General features: G+C 47.8%; 1 protein-coding gene across 1 annotated transcript in view; it reads right to left on the bottom strand.

Moving 5' to 3' along the window:
* The window catches only part of LOC142785130 (uncharacterized), a 33,855-nt gene that overhangs the window by 10,138 nt on the left and 9,841 nt on the right, over positions 1 to 13,876 (bottom strand). The window contains exons 5-8 of the mRNA XM_075883571.1: positions 5,809 to 5,949; positions 4,798 to 4,917; positions 796 to 933; positions 56 to 193 (exon numbers count right to left, since the gene is read on the bottom strand). Of these exons, the coding sequence (XP_075739686.1) occupies positions 56 to 193; positions 796 to 933; positions 4,798 to 4,917; positions 5,809 to 5,949 (537 nt within the window). The remainder of the gene's footprint in view (positions 1 to 55; positions 194 to 795; positions 934 to 4,797; positions 4,918 to 5,808; positions 5,950 to 13,876) is intronic.

Below are 13,876 nucleotides of genomic sequence, written 5' to 3'. Positions count from 1 at the left end.
TGAGCAAAAAGAAATTTAACAAATATATGTGAACGAACTACAAGCAGCATCTTACCGGGATAACGCCAGTTGCACTCGACGATCCCGCAGATGCTGTGATTCCATTCCAGCTCGCTGTAGCGCCATGTGACTGCGACGTATTTACCACACCGTGATACGAAGTTGTCTGTCTTGTCGTATTTGTAGAATGCGTCTGATAAAATTCGAAGTAGGAATTCAGGCTACATACCTTTCTGCAAGTCAAGTACATTATCACTGTGTACTGTTACGTCCCAAAAGACATATTCTAACAAGGTTCAGGACTGACGGGATCTTTGGAAATGGCGGAAAACTATAACATATTGCAATAATATAACCTCAACATGGCAGAAGCATTCCTTACCCATTCGTGAAGCTTGAGAACAGTGAGACAATATATTAGGCGTCATCGTTTTACTTCCCCCTAATCTGTCGATTCTAATAAAAATTCAACCTATAAAAACGTGGTTTTGACCACAGGTGGGAAAAAAGTATGTAGCTCACTCAGATTCCCTCATATAACATACTGTGCCCTTAGAACTCACGCACTAAATGTTTGATCAATTGGACCCACTGGGTCTCGAACTCACCAAAATATTGCTCTCCCGGACTCACTCAGACTCCAACTCATGGCTCAATGTGAGCCTCAGTGAGTCTAAGAGAATCGACTCATAAATGATGCTGCCAACCTATGGTTCTTACCCATCTAAAACACAGCTTCATATTAAAAGAAGAGCGAGTTTTTTGCTATGTGACAACAAAGAAATGCCTTTTTACCGAGGTGACGTCAGTATCAGTAGCAGTTTCTCTGGTGACCACTCTTTGTTCGGAGCTCATTTCAGTGATTGTTGATCGTGACATATTTGTATTGCTATAATTTGAGGTGATTTTTACGGTTGCCTGAACTGAAGAAGCCTGGTAAAAGCAAAAGGTGATGGTTGTTTGTTTACGTCACAAAAACATTGTCACGCATTTCATATACTATAAGCTAAAGCTTTTACATACATCAGATACACATGTGAAGCGGAAACCAGTTGTGTACAAAAGTTTCCGGCAAGATGGATGCCTGTTAAACTTGATAGTACCATTTGCAAAATTACCGAACGGATGTTTTAAGCATATACGGAAACATCGAATGGAGGAGCTTTCTGCCACATTGCAGTATGTCCTTGAAAAAGGCTAGTTTTTAATTAGGCGTAACCCACTCGTCCTGTAGAGTTGGTAAAAGCAGAGCTAGTAACATAGCCGCTGATTGTCACATTTGTACTAATAAAATCCTATATGAGGTTAAGTTAACTCCGAAACCTTCCTTTCTTTCGCGGGAGTTTTATTTCTTCACCAATCTCTGCTTTAACATTCGCCAGTGCGCCTTTTAACATGCGTACATTTGTGTATCCGATAAAGACTTCTATAGTGTAGGTGGCTGTCATTGTGGTGAATAAAGATAACAAGAAAACTTTAGAATTAAACACCATTTTTAGTGTACAGTCCAGTACACTGGTACAAGTAGTGGTGTAAGGACTGGCGAACATAATTAAAATGGAAGTTGGAGCGAGTTGGTATGCGTTCATCTTTGTTGATGCAGCGCATACGCGACGATGACGACGACGACGGAGTCGTCTTCTTGAGCGCGCTGCATGAACCAAGATAGACTTCAGTTAATGTCTATCTATCTATCTATCTATCTATCTATCTATCTATCTATCTATCTATCTATCTATCTATCTATCTATCTATCTATCTATCTATCTATCTATCTATCTATCTATCTATCTATCTATCTATCTATCTATCTATCTATCTATCTATCTATCTATCTATCTATCTATCTATCTATCTATCTATCTATCTATCTATCTATCTATCTATCTATCTATCTATCTATCTATCTATCTATCTATCTATCTATCTATCTATCTATCTATCTATCTATCTATCTATCTATCTATCTATCTATCTATCTATCTATCTATCCACTTACGTTTGTGCGCTCTCGTGGTGACCTCCTTAACATGGCTTGAACGAAAATTAGCATGGTCAAGACATGAATAATGTCACAATTCTGTCCCGTACGTCGTCAAACACTTCCCGCCAGACAGTGGCACATACCCACGGTTGGGTATGTGCCGCTGGTATGCGGGTATGTGCGATAAGCGATTGACGCTTAGTATCTATCCAGGAACGACGATAACACACATGAGTAATTTTAACGCACGAGCAATAAGAGGTACCCAACATCGGTAGCATTGACCCGAAAAATGCAAAATATAAATGGCAGGGTCCCAGCTGGAATCACACCCAAACATTCTGCGTGGAAATGAAGCATCGTACCACAGAGATACGCCAGGTCTCGGAACTACTTTTCAATAGACGGCGATCTTCATGAAACGTCAATAATGGTTGCAGTGCTGCATACCCAACTTTGTAAACACTACATATGTACTCCTTTCATACGGCCGTCTCGTCGGGTTAACTTCAATTGTGGTTAGTTTCCATGCGCTGAAGCAGATTTATGTAGCAGTGCCCAGGGCCAGCATCCTCGCGAGTACCAGCGCTTCATATCAGCTTCTCGTGTTGCTAATACGAATGTTCCAGTTGGCATCGTTGCGCAAGTGCAAACAACTGGTTATATAAACGTCTGCAGCTCTTCGATATATGTCTGTGCTTGCAGCATTTGTACACATATTTAGCGTCATTTCATGACGTATCGCTCAATAAAAATTGCAACACGGTCACCTTCCCTCCACATCTTCATGTAACGTCAATTTCCAGGTACGTGTGATCTGCCGATTTTTCATAACTGTGATTAATGTGAGCCCCGACGCTACGTCAGACTATGAGCCACCTTTAAGCATCACACTGTAGCTGACATGCCTCTTAAGCCGATGAGTGGCGCACAACTACGCAGTTTGCCCAAACACATTCATCGGCCTCGCAGTGCTTGTCCCATTACGTAGATTCCCACTGCGCGTAGGATGTTCCTGAATTCTTAGAGATAGGCATTGAAAACTTTTTCCCTACGCCTAAGAATGACCCGCTGTGTCATGTATGAAAGGACTGCATTGAATATCTCATTTATGTATGCGCTAATATGGACTAGTTTAAGCCCCGCCGCGGTGGTCTAGTGGCTAAGGTACTCGGCTGCTGACCCGCAGGGCGCGGGTTCGAATCCTGGCTGCGGCGGCTGCATTTCCGATGGAGGCGGAAATGTTGTAGGCCCGTGTGCTCAGATTTGGGTGCACGTTAAAGAACCCCAGGTGGTCTAAATTTCCGGAGCCCTCCACTACGGCGTCTCTCATAATCATATAGTGGTTTTGGGACGTTAAACCCCACATATCAATCAATGGACTAGTATAAAAAAGTCACAGTTTTGCCACAAAGGCGAAGCAATGAACACGATAGCAACAAATTGGAAAGTCACGCGCAGAATGGCAAGCAGATAAAAACGTGCTCTGCGTTTCTCACGCACAAATGACGCACGAAACGTACTCACAGGTACAGATGAACGCGAATAAGCGCCTCAGCTGTTACTTCGCTGTGTCTGAAAAGCGCGCCCTTTTCGCAAATGGAGGCTGTGCAACGATTGCAGTGATTTTTGTGCGGTAACTACAGAGTCATTCCTGCGAAACTCAAAGGCTAGCCAAGACGTACGATCCTCCCCACTGCAAGATAAGGTCACGTGGTCGAGCGTACACCCCCTTATTCTCTACGCGGGCCGAAGTACGCGAGAGATGAGAGCCGCCGCGCGCTCACTGCGCCATCTTGCTGATAATGCTGAAAACACGATGGTCCCCCCCGCCCCACCCGAAATGCCAGCCAACAGCGGTAAGTGGTAGATATAAATAGCTGGTCGTTTGAACGTTGAGGGATGTACCCTTCAGTGGCTCAGTAATTAACGCCTCGCATTCACCACATGGAAGTCCCACGTGCGATTTCGCGTACCAGAGGCTTTTTTCTGTTTTTTTTGCGTTACATGTATCGATACGCATACAAATACGGTGCATGACATCAACGCCGCCGCTGACGACGGCGGTGAAATCCAATCGAGAGTGTTCACATAATTGCTGTCGCAATAAGAGCCACATCGAGCATATATGCATCGTCACGGGGCCTGTTTGCCCCGACAAAACACGCTTAGTGTACAGTCACACACGCACATAAAAAATAACTTGAAACTGTGTTCTCCACAATACCCTTAGTGACGCAAAGTAAACTTCAAAGCTGCCTTAAATTTTGGGTAAAATTGTTTAAATATAAGAAGCTTTCCTCTCGTCATGGACTGCGATGGTGCGTTTTCTGCCAGAACTGTCACATCACGACTTGCCGAGTAGGAGCTGATAGGGAGTTGTCAAATAGGGGTCCCAATAACTTCGGGGCACCAAAGAAATAGCGTCGAGGCCACTGAGTATGTGCGACAGCCATTAAGGGTCTAGGTTTTGAGTAGGGTACACTATTTCTCTAACTTAGGACGAGTTCCAAAGCCTACCGCCGAAAGCTTAGCGTCAGTCAAACGTGACGGCAACCACGGAAGTGACAGCTCTCGGCCAATACTAGAGTGACTTAGAGTAGGAGGAGTGTCCAAAGCACCAGACACGCTATTCTAAACCTACCTAATCTCACTTTTTCTCGTGTGAACACTAGAATAGAGCTGCGTGAGTCACGTTGCTCACTAGTAAACTGTTTCACCAATGAAGAAAATGCAAATTAAGGTTACCACAGGTTTCAGAATAACTTAATTTTTTTCAATGAAGGATGCGTAATCTCACCGTAGTCACTTACGTGAGATGGTTCACCGGATGGCAGCGTTTCTTTTCCACTTGACTCAATTGGCGGTAACCTTGAAGTTTTCGCTGTAGTGTAATATGAGGTCGTCCTTTGCGTGACCTTAGCCGAAGACGCCTGGCAGAAGAAAAACATCTGCCCAACTTTGCTTTGGAAAGTAGGTTAGGCATTAATGTGTTCACTCTTACACAACATCAGCGGCATCAGTTGGCTTTTAAGATTGGCTTTTTAACCCAACACTAATTCAGTCATTGAGTCATTGAAATATTTAATAAGACCTCATGCAGAAGTTCATTTCACATCTGCCATTGCAGGTGAAAGCAAGATAGATGGACGATACCTCTCCACATCTCTCTCTCTCTCTCTCTCTCTCTCTCTCTCTCTCACACACACACACACACACACACACACACACACACACACACACACACACACACACACACACACACACACACACACACACACACACACACACACACACACACACACACACAAACACACAAACACACAAACACACAAACACAAAAACACGCGCGCGCGCGGGGGGGAATAAATTTGTAGCGTTTTACATTGGCGTTATATTTAGCCTGACAAATAAAGTGATTGATTTGATTGATATGTGGGGTTTAACTTCTCAAAATCACCATATGATTATGAGAGATGCCGTAGTGGAGGGCTCCGGAAATTTCGACCACCTGTTGTTCTTTAAAGTGTACTCAAATCTGAGCACACGGGCGTACATCATTTCACCATCGAAAATGCAGCTGCCGCAGCAGGGATTCGATCCCGTGTCCTGCGGGTCAGCAGCCGAGTATCTTAGCTACTAGACCACCGCGGTGGGGCTCACAAATAAATTGAATAAAAAAGAACTGGCCAATATACACAACACGATATATCCAAACGACCCCACAGCGTCGCCTAATATCCCAGCTGGGTTGCAGAATATGACCACCAAGTACCGAAATGCGGATTTCTCGGGCATTTTTCGTGTAGAAAAATGCTTCTTACCGGATTTATTTTGGGAATGTAATAGGGTTCTACTGACGACGACGACCATTGTTTGGCGCTCGCTTTGACGGGTGGAGACTTTGAGGCGTCGATGTGGCTAGAACTCGAGGTCTTTAGCCCAGTCATCGCAGCTGAAGAAGTCTGGCGAGAAAAAGAATGAACTTTTTGTTTATGTGAGCGCTTGTATCTCAGCTGGACCAGTTGCTCAAATATCATCACCGCCATTTGTCGCGATGGTGACGGTAAGACCACATGAGACGTACAAGGACAAGAAACCGACGAGAAATAACGCTGCCTTCCAACTGAAATCACGGATGCAGTGATCACAGAAGTAGAACAGAAGTAGAGCGCTTGGATCCTGCAGGATCCAAGCGCTCTGCTTTGTTTGTAATTATTTTTATTTTAGGGACTAAGCTCCTTAGAGCCGCACCCGTTAGTCCTGCGTCCCGTCGTAGTATGTAACCAGTCTTACGCTTTGACCTGCAAACATTTTGACCTCCAAGGTGGTGCCGTTGAGAGATTCCTTCTGTGCGTTGTTGAACAACAAAAAATAGTGCTCAATGGACATGCCAATAGCTGATATTGGGGTATGAGAGATAGGAGCATTCGGCTTTTAGTTAACGTGCACGCTGCGATCCCCATTAGCAGCCATTGCATGTACATTGAGCACTATCTGAAGGGAAAGTGTTGCTACGTTATACCCGCTGGGTGTAAACACCTTAGTTTTAGAAAGGTTTAGCGAGCGTTGAGCCACAGTGCCATGAATACAATGAACTAGTATATACCATGAATGAACTCGAGGTAGTCAAAGGTGGGAAGTAGGTACGAAGTGCAAGCCGCAAGAAAGTAAAAGCCGAATTCTCCTGTCTTTCATTTCCCATGCAGCCATTGGCATGTACATTGAGCTCTATCTGCCAGGAAAAGGTTGCTACGTTATACTCGCTGGGCGTAACCTCCTTGGTTTTAGAAAGGCTTAGCAAGTGTTGGGCCGCGGTGCCATGAATACAGTGAACTAGTATATACCATGAACTCGAGGTGGTTAAAGGTAGTTAAAGACCCGAAGCGCAAGCTGTTAGAAAGTGTGCGTGTGCCACCTCTCGTTTAGTCCTTGGAATGTCCGCTGGATGGCGGTGTTTCTATATGGGGAATATATGATGAAAAGGTGCGAGATGGTGGTACTTGGAGTGTTGCATAGATGGACGAACGGACACACTGACAGATGCATGAATGAACGCATGAACGGGCGCAGGGGCGGATGCATGGACGAACGCAGGAACGGACGCATGCACGGACGGGCAGATGGACGCATGGACTGTCGCACAGACGGAAGGAAGCAAGAACGAATGGACGGACGAATGCTTCGCCCCACTCTCCATCATTCGCTCCGTGAATATGCTGCCAATTTATTTTTAAATGCGAAGCATTTATTAGCAAACTTCGGTGACTTTGAACGTATCTATCTATCTATCTATCTATCTATCTATCTATCTATCTATCTATCTATCTATCTATCTATCTATCTATCTATCTATCTATCTATCTATCTATCTATCTATCTATCTATCTATCTATCTATCTATCTATCTATCTATCTAGCCACCTTCAACATTTAGCTCTCCTGGCCGTTCGAATAAAGATATAACTACCAACTTGGTACGGGATAACATGACTGTATAAAGAACATATTCGACTGGTCATAACATGAAAATCATGACATGTATGCCATGAATGTCATGATTTACATTTCATGGTCATGCAGCTCTTGCGGTGGTTTTGTTCCCATGACATGTTGCAAAACTGGTATGGTATGAAATGATTGCATGGCGAATATAAGCAACAGACCTTAGCATGACACGCATGTCATGAAAATCATGACATGCGTGTCATGTAACATGACTACATGCCACGCCCATGATGCGCTCACGGCCGTTTCGCTAGCGTCACAGGTACCTAGTTTGGTAGTACGGTACTTGAATGTAAGACGAAGGTATGTGACTGGTGCAAACATGATAATCATGGGATGCCGTCCGTGTCATGTAACAACATGACTACTTTCCACGCTCACGATGCGCTGGCGGCCGCTCTGCGAGCTTCACTTATGCCGAATTTGGTACTACGAGACGTGAATGGATGACGAAAGTATGATACTGGTGCCAGCATGATAAACACGAGATGCGTATTATGTAACAATGTGACTACATGCTACGCTCATGATTCCCTGGTGGCCGTTTCGCTAGCTTCACATTGTTGCGACGCGCACCTCCGACGACGTTACGAAGGGCGCCTCGAAATCTCACCGCTGCAACCACTGTTTCGAAGGACGGCGATGCCAACACGGTCCCGAAGGCGCCAATGCTTCGAACTCCGCCGGAAAGGTCACCTGCCGTTTGGTAGCGTAGGTTTCTCAGCTCGCGACTGCTTCTGCGCAAAGCTGATAGACGAGCGGACGACACGACGGTGAGTTTAAACAAGGTTTATGTACAGCATATATACAGAGGCGTTACAAATTCGGCACTGGGGCCGACAGAGACTCGAAGAGCCGAGCTCTCCTCTCTAACACATAAGTCTGCTCTAAAATGGGTCTCTTGTCAAAAGGGGTCCTCTCGACGCGCCGCAGGGCTTCTTTTATATGCCCCGGGTCCAACCCAAACGTCCAACACGAAGCGCCGCTGGTCGCGAGGTCTGAATCCTCCAATAAGGTCGCCGCTGGGCCGCGTCCTTCTTTCTCCTCAAATATGGAGAGGCTGCGCTGCAGGTGGCTGCACCCAAGGACGAGTGACGTCGCAAGGCATTGCATCAGACCCGCCAGACAGGAAGGCGCCAGTTGTTTACTCGACGGGCTCGCTTGCGGAGATGACTCACTGCACGTGCACGCCAGAAAGGCGCCGTTGAGTTGTTGATCGCGTCAGGCGGGCGACGCGGGCTGGGCTTGACACAGATTGCCTTTTTCAGAGGCATGGACGTTCGCTGTGGAGTCGCAGGCATAACAGCACCCCCGCCGCCAGACAATGCGCCGAAAAGACGAGCTGCTTCTACGGGGCTCGGATGACAGGCGCGCTCGTTCGCCAGGTCCCTCCAGGTTCGCCTCCAGGGCCATGGTGAGAATGCAGCTCCAGACTCCGTTCCGGGAACACATCCCATTCTTGAGGACGGATCCCAGCTCCACTGGCTTATCGACACAACTTGTTGACCAGCTTTGCTCGTCTCTTCTGACAATCTTTGGTTTCAGCACTTGTCGATGGTTCTGCATCTTGCCAAGAACGGTGCGACAACAGACAACACACGACACAAGCAAGTGCCCTTGGTCACCCGACAGAACACCAGACAAAGTATAGTTCAACATATACCTAGCTACGTGTCTTTTGGAATTTCGTTCCCTCTACATCAAGAGGCACATGTGGGATACAAGACTCTTAAAATGACAACTCAAATTTTTTTCCCACGTACAACAACGTAACGAATTAGAATACAACATAAAGTTGGCTCCTTGAGCTCACTCTGGACGAGAGCGCTTAGCTAAGGTCATGATGAGGTCAAAATTTTGCCCGGAATCGCCAGCGAGAAACCGAAAGGTTGAGAAGGTACTAGCTAGAACGCACTGCTCAATGCACCTGCATTAGCGTTAGGCTTTCCCCTTTTTTTAGCGAACGTCAAAGTTGTGCAATTGGAGCATCATGCTCCACCTCAGTAACCGGCCATTTTTAGGCGACGATACCTATGCGGTACCAAGAGCGGCTCACACTTGCGACGTTGCACAGGGGAACAACGATACGGCTTGCTACGGATTGACTCCTCACCGCTTAGCTCGATATCGTGTTCGATCACCGTCGTGTTTCCGGGGCGGTCCGAAAACACGCCTCCAAACTCGGAAACAATCCTTCTCAGATCCTCCTTCCGGACTTCACTTAACGCAGGCTCTAGGTTTATCTGCTCCCAGATTACTTTCGATCCCCCTTCGATTACCTCACAAGAACTAAAAATTTCTGCTTCCTCTTCCTCTGAAGCATTCAACAGCTGATTTACGACTGCTTGATGTTGAACGTTGGGTTTTATCAAGTTCTAAATTTTGTTCTGCTGCCTTCCTAATTTCTTTTCATAATTCGTATCGGGAAGCTTCGATATTACATTGGCAGGCCCTTCCCAATCAACCTCAAGCTTGTTCCTCCTGGACGGCTGCAGCAGCATTACCTGGCTTCCTCCTTCAAAAGCGCGCTTCTTCACCGATTTGTCGTTGTACTCTTTCGACAACACTTGTGCAACTTTCATGTGGCTTTCCACTTGCGCTTTAATCGAGAGGTCCTCGCGCTGCTCTTGAATGGGCGTCTCTTGATCATCCCTCCACAGCTCGCTCCAACTTTCCGCTACAGGCGAGAGCGTTGCAACCCTCTCGCTCTGACTCAATGGCGTCATGTCGTCTCCCCCTACGCATACCGCGCCGGTCGCTTCGGCGACGGGCCGCTCGCGTGACTGCTCACATGACTCACGCGGAAAATTTCCTGTCTGGGGTTCCGTCGACCCGCCGACAAGGTCACTTGAGAGTTCACCGCATTAAACAAGATCAAGCTTCCGCGAAAGTTCTCGCGCTTGCGATCGCGTGAGGGCCACGTACGCTAAGTTGGGGAAGAACGATTTACCCTGCTCTTTGAGAAACTGCTCTGAGTTGTTGGAGAAAAGATAAGGAAAACGATCGTTTAGCGCGGCAGACACAGCCGCTTCAGTGCGAAGCTTACCGAACGGGCCTTCAATGACAACCGTAGCTATTGGTAGGCAAGCACTCTGCTCCTCGGCGACTTGCCTGATCCACGCGCGTTCTCCTGTAAAGTCATCCGGAGACACCAATGAAGGATGGACAACGTCCATGGTTGCCGCTGAGTCTCTAAGTGCTCGGCACGTTTTCTCATTCACCCTAATTTCTTGGAGATACGGCTCCAACAACCGCACGTTTTTTTCTGATTCTCGGATTGTTGCGAAAGCAAACTTTTCCTGACAGTTTATCGCGATGTGCCCTTCCTTTTTGCAGTTGTAGCAGATTAGCGGCTTCCGTGATTCAAACGCCCGTGTGGTATCAGTGCGTTGTTTAGGAACCTCACTCGATTTCTCCGTTCTGTTTGCCCTTCCCCTACACTGTCCTTCGTAAGAGACGGGTCCTTCTTGAAATTACGGTGCGGGTTTCCGTTGATCAGGTTTCTTCGAAAAGCCCTCTTTCCTTTCACCCTTTTCAACGCGCACTGCCCTGCTATGCAACTTTCGGCGAGTATAATACTCCTCAGATAACTCTGCTGCCTTGTTTATCTGTACTTCACCAAGTCTGTCCTGCAGCCAAAGTTTGACATCCTCCTCGATGCAGCGGTAGAATTGCTCCAATGCAACGCATTCCACCACTTTATCGCGGTCGTCATAAACACCTTCGCCCTTGAGCCATTCAATTAAATCGGCTTTAAGACGAAACGCGAAGTCAACGTGTGACTCATTCCCCTTTTCAGCATACCGGAACCTTTGCCTGAAAGCCTCGGGTGACAACTTATAACGTCTCAAGAGCACTTCCTTAACCTCGTCATAGCTCTCAAACGCTTCCCTCGACAAGCAAGTTATCGCGTCGGACACTTCGCCGGGAAGAAGAGCTAACCGGTTCTGCGCCCAAAAAGACCGCTCCAAAGCGTTTCGCTCACAGACGTGTTCAAACTTGACGAGATACTTCGCCATGTTCTCGCCTACTACGAACGGTGGCAGTTGGTCCCGAATTGCATAACCGCTGACCTGAACTGTTGGAGAAGCTACGCTAGGCGCCTGCGAACATTGTAGTATTGCCAATTCTATTCGTTTCAACTCGAGGCGCTCCTGTCTCTCGGCTTCCTCGCGGCGTTCTCGCCTTTCAGCTTCTTTACGTTCGTGAGCTTCGCGCCTTTCAGCTTCTTGACGTTCGCGAGCTTCTCGCCTTTTAGCTTCTTCACGAACTTCTCGCCTTTCAGCTTCTTCGTGAGCTTCTCGCCTTTCAGCCTCCTCGCGGCGTGCTTTGATATCCACCCAGGCCTCATCGACTTCCTCAGCCGACACGCCCTCATCCTTCATGACCTCAAGGATCGCTTGTTTCCGTTTCGCACGGCCCAAAGTAATGCCGAGTTCCTCACAAATTTCGATGAGTTCCTTGACTTAAAGTTCTCCATCGTTCACACTAGCCTCTTGCTGTTTGCCCTGTTAAGAATCTACTTGCCGTACCCACTATAAGCCTACTAGCAAGACGCGCAAGCAATTTTTCACACTCCCGCGTTTACCCCCACCGCATTAACTTTGGTTTCAAAGCATTTCGACTTTGCTTGAAACGATCAAAGCTCACTTCAATGCTTCAAACAGCCCTTCTTTAAACTACTACAACCTGAGCTAGAGTAGTCTGGTGAACTGAGGGGAAAAGGAAAATATCAGGCACTCACCGCATCGATGTCGCTGACGCCGGCCGATCCCACAGCTGCCAACCACTGTTGCGACGCGCACCTCCGACGACGTTACGAACGGCGCCTCGAAATCTCACCGCTGCAACCACTGTTTCGAAGGACGGCGACGCTAACACGGTCCCGAAGGCGCCACTGCTTCGAACTCCGCCGGAAATGTCACCTGCCGTTTGGTAGCGTAGGTTTCTCAGCTCGCGACTGCTTCTGCGCAAAGCTGATAGACGAGCGGACGAGATGACGGTGAGTTTAAACAAGGTTTATGTACAGCATATATACAGAGGCGTTACAAATTCGGCACTGGGGCCGACAGAGACTCGAAGAGCCGAGCTCTCCTTTTTACCCCTTAGGTCTGCTCTCAAACGGGTCCGCTGTAAAAAGGGGCCTCTCTCGATGCGCCGCAGGGCTTCTTTTATATGCCCCGGGTCCAACCCAAACGTCCAACCCGAAGCGCCGCTGGTCGCGAGGTCAGAATCCTCCAATGAGGTCGCCGCTGGGCCGCGTCCTTCTTTCTCCTCAAATCTGGAGAGGCTGCGCTGCAGGTGGCTGCACCCAAGGACGAGTGACGTCGCAAGGCATTGCGTCAGACCCGCCAGACAGGAAGGCGCCAGTTGTTTACTCGACGGGCTCGCTTGCGGAGATGACTCACTGCACGTGCACGCCAGAAAGGCGCCGTTGAGTTGTTGATCGCGTCAAGCGGGCGACGCGGGCTGGCCTTGACACAGATTGCCTTTTTCAGAGGCAGGGACGTTCGCTGTCGACTCGCAGGCATAACAACATGTACCAAACTCGGTATTACGCGACGCGAACGGACGACATAGGTAAATGACACATCCAAACCTGATAATCACGGCATGCGTGTCTTGTAACAACATGGCTACATGCCACACTCATGATGCGATCGCGGCCGCTTCACTAGCTTCACATATGCCAAATTTGGTATTACATGACGTCAATGGATTACGAAGGTATCTGACTGGTGCAAACATGATAATCATGAGATGCGTGTCATGTGAGAACATGACTACATGCCACAGTCAAGGCGCCAATACATTTTGACGTGACGCGGTGCGTGTGCTCTCCGGCGTTCATTTCGTTTCATCACACCGGCGTTGCCACGCCAGGCGCCGGTCCTGCCATATACTCCCAGGCACGCGCCGCGCTGCGTTGCTTTGACGCATGCACGTTTCAGCGCGTCCGGCGTCCCTCCGTCACGAAATGAAGGAGACACAGTGTTGTCTGGGTAACGCATCGGCACGAAATGCAGCATGTCGCATTTTGCGCTGGTTGCCGTCGGGCCGTGCCGACGGATGCTGGTCACGCCTGGCGTCAGACTATAGAGTGCGCGTTTTGCTAGCGCCTAGCCTGTTCGTGCGTCAACGTTGCGTCAGAGTATATTGGGCTCTTTATGATGCGCTCGCGGCCGTTTCGCTAGCTCCACATATACCAAATTCGGTGTTACGTGACGTAAATGGATGCGAAGTATATGACTGGTGCAAACATGATAATTGTGACACGCATGTCATGTATAAACATACATTCGCGGGCGTTCCGCTAGCGCTACATATCCAAAATTTGGTATCAAGGGGCGCGAACAGATGACAAAGATAAACGACACATCCAAA

The sequence above is a fragment of the Rhipicephalus microplus genome, unplaced genomic scaffold (genome assembly GCF_043290135.1).
Source record: "Rhipicephalus microplus isolate Deutch F79 unplaced genomic scaffold, USDA_Rmic scaffold_18, whole genome shotgun sequence".
In the NCBI taxonomy this organism is placed as follows: Eukaryota; Metazoa; Arthropoda; class Arachnida; order Ixodida; family Ixodidae; genus Rhipicephalus; species Rhipicephalus microplus.
The sequence above is the reverse complement of the archived record's forward strand: the minus strand, read 5'-3'. Positions and strand labels throughout refer to the sequence as shown.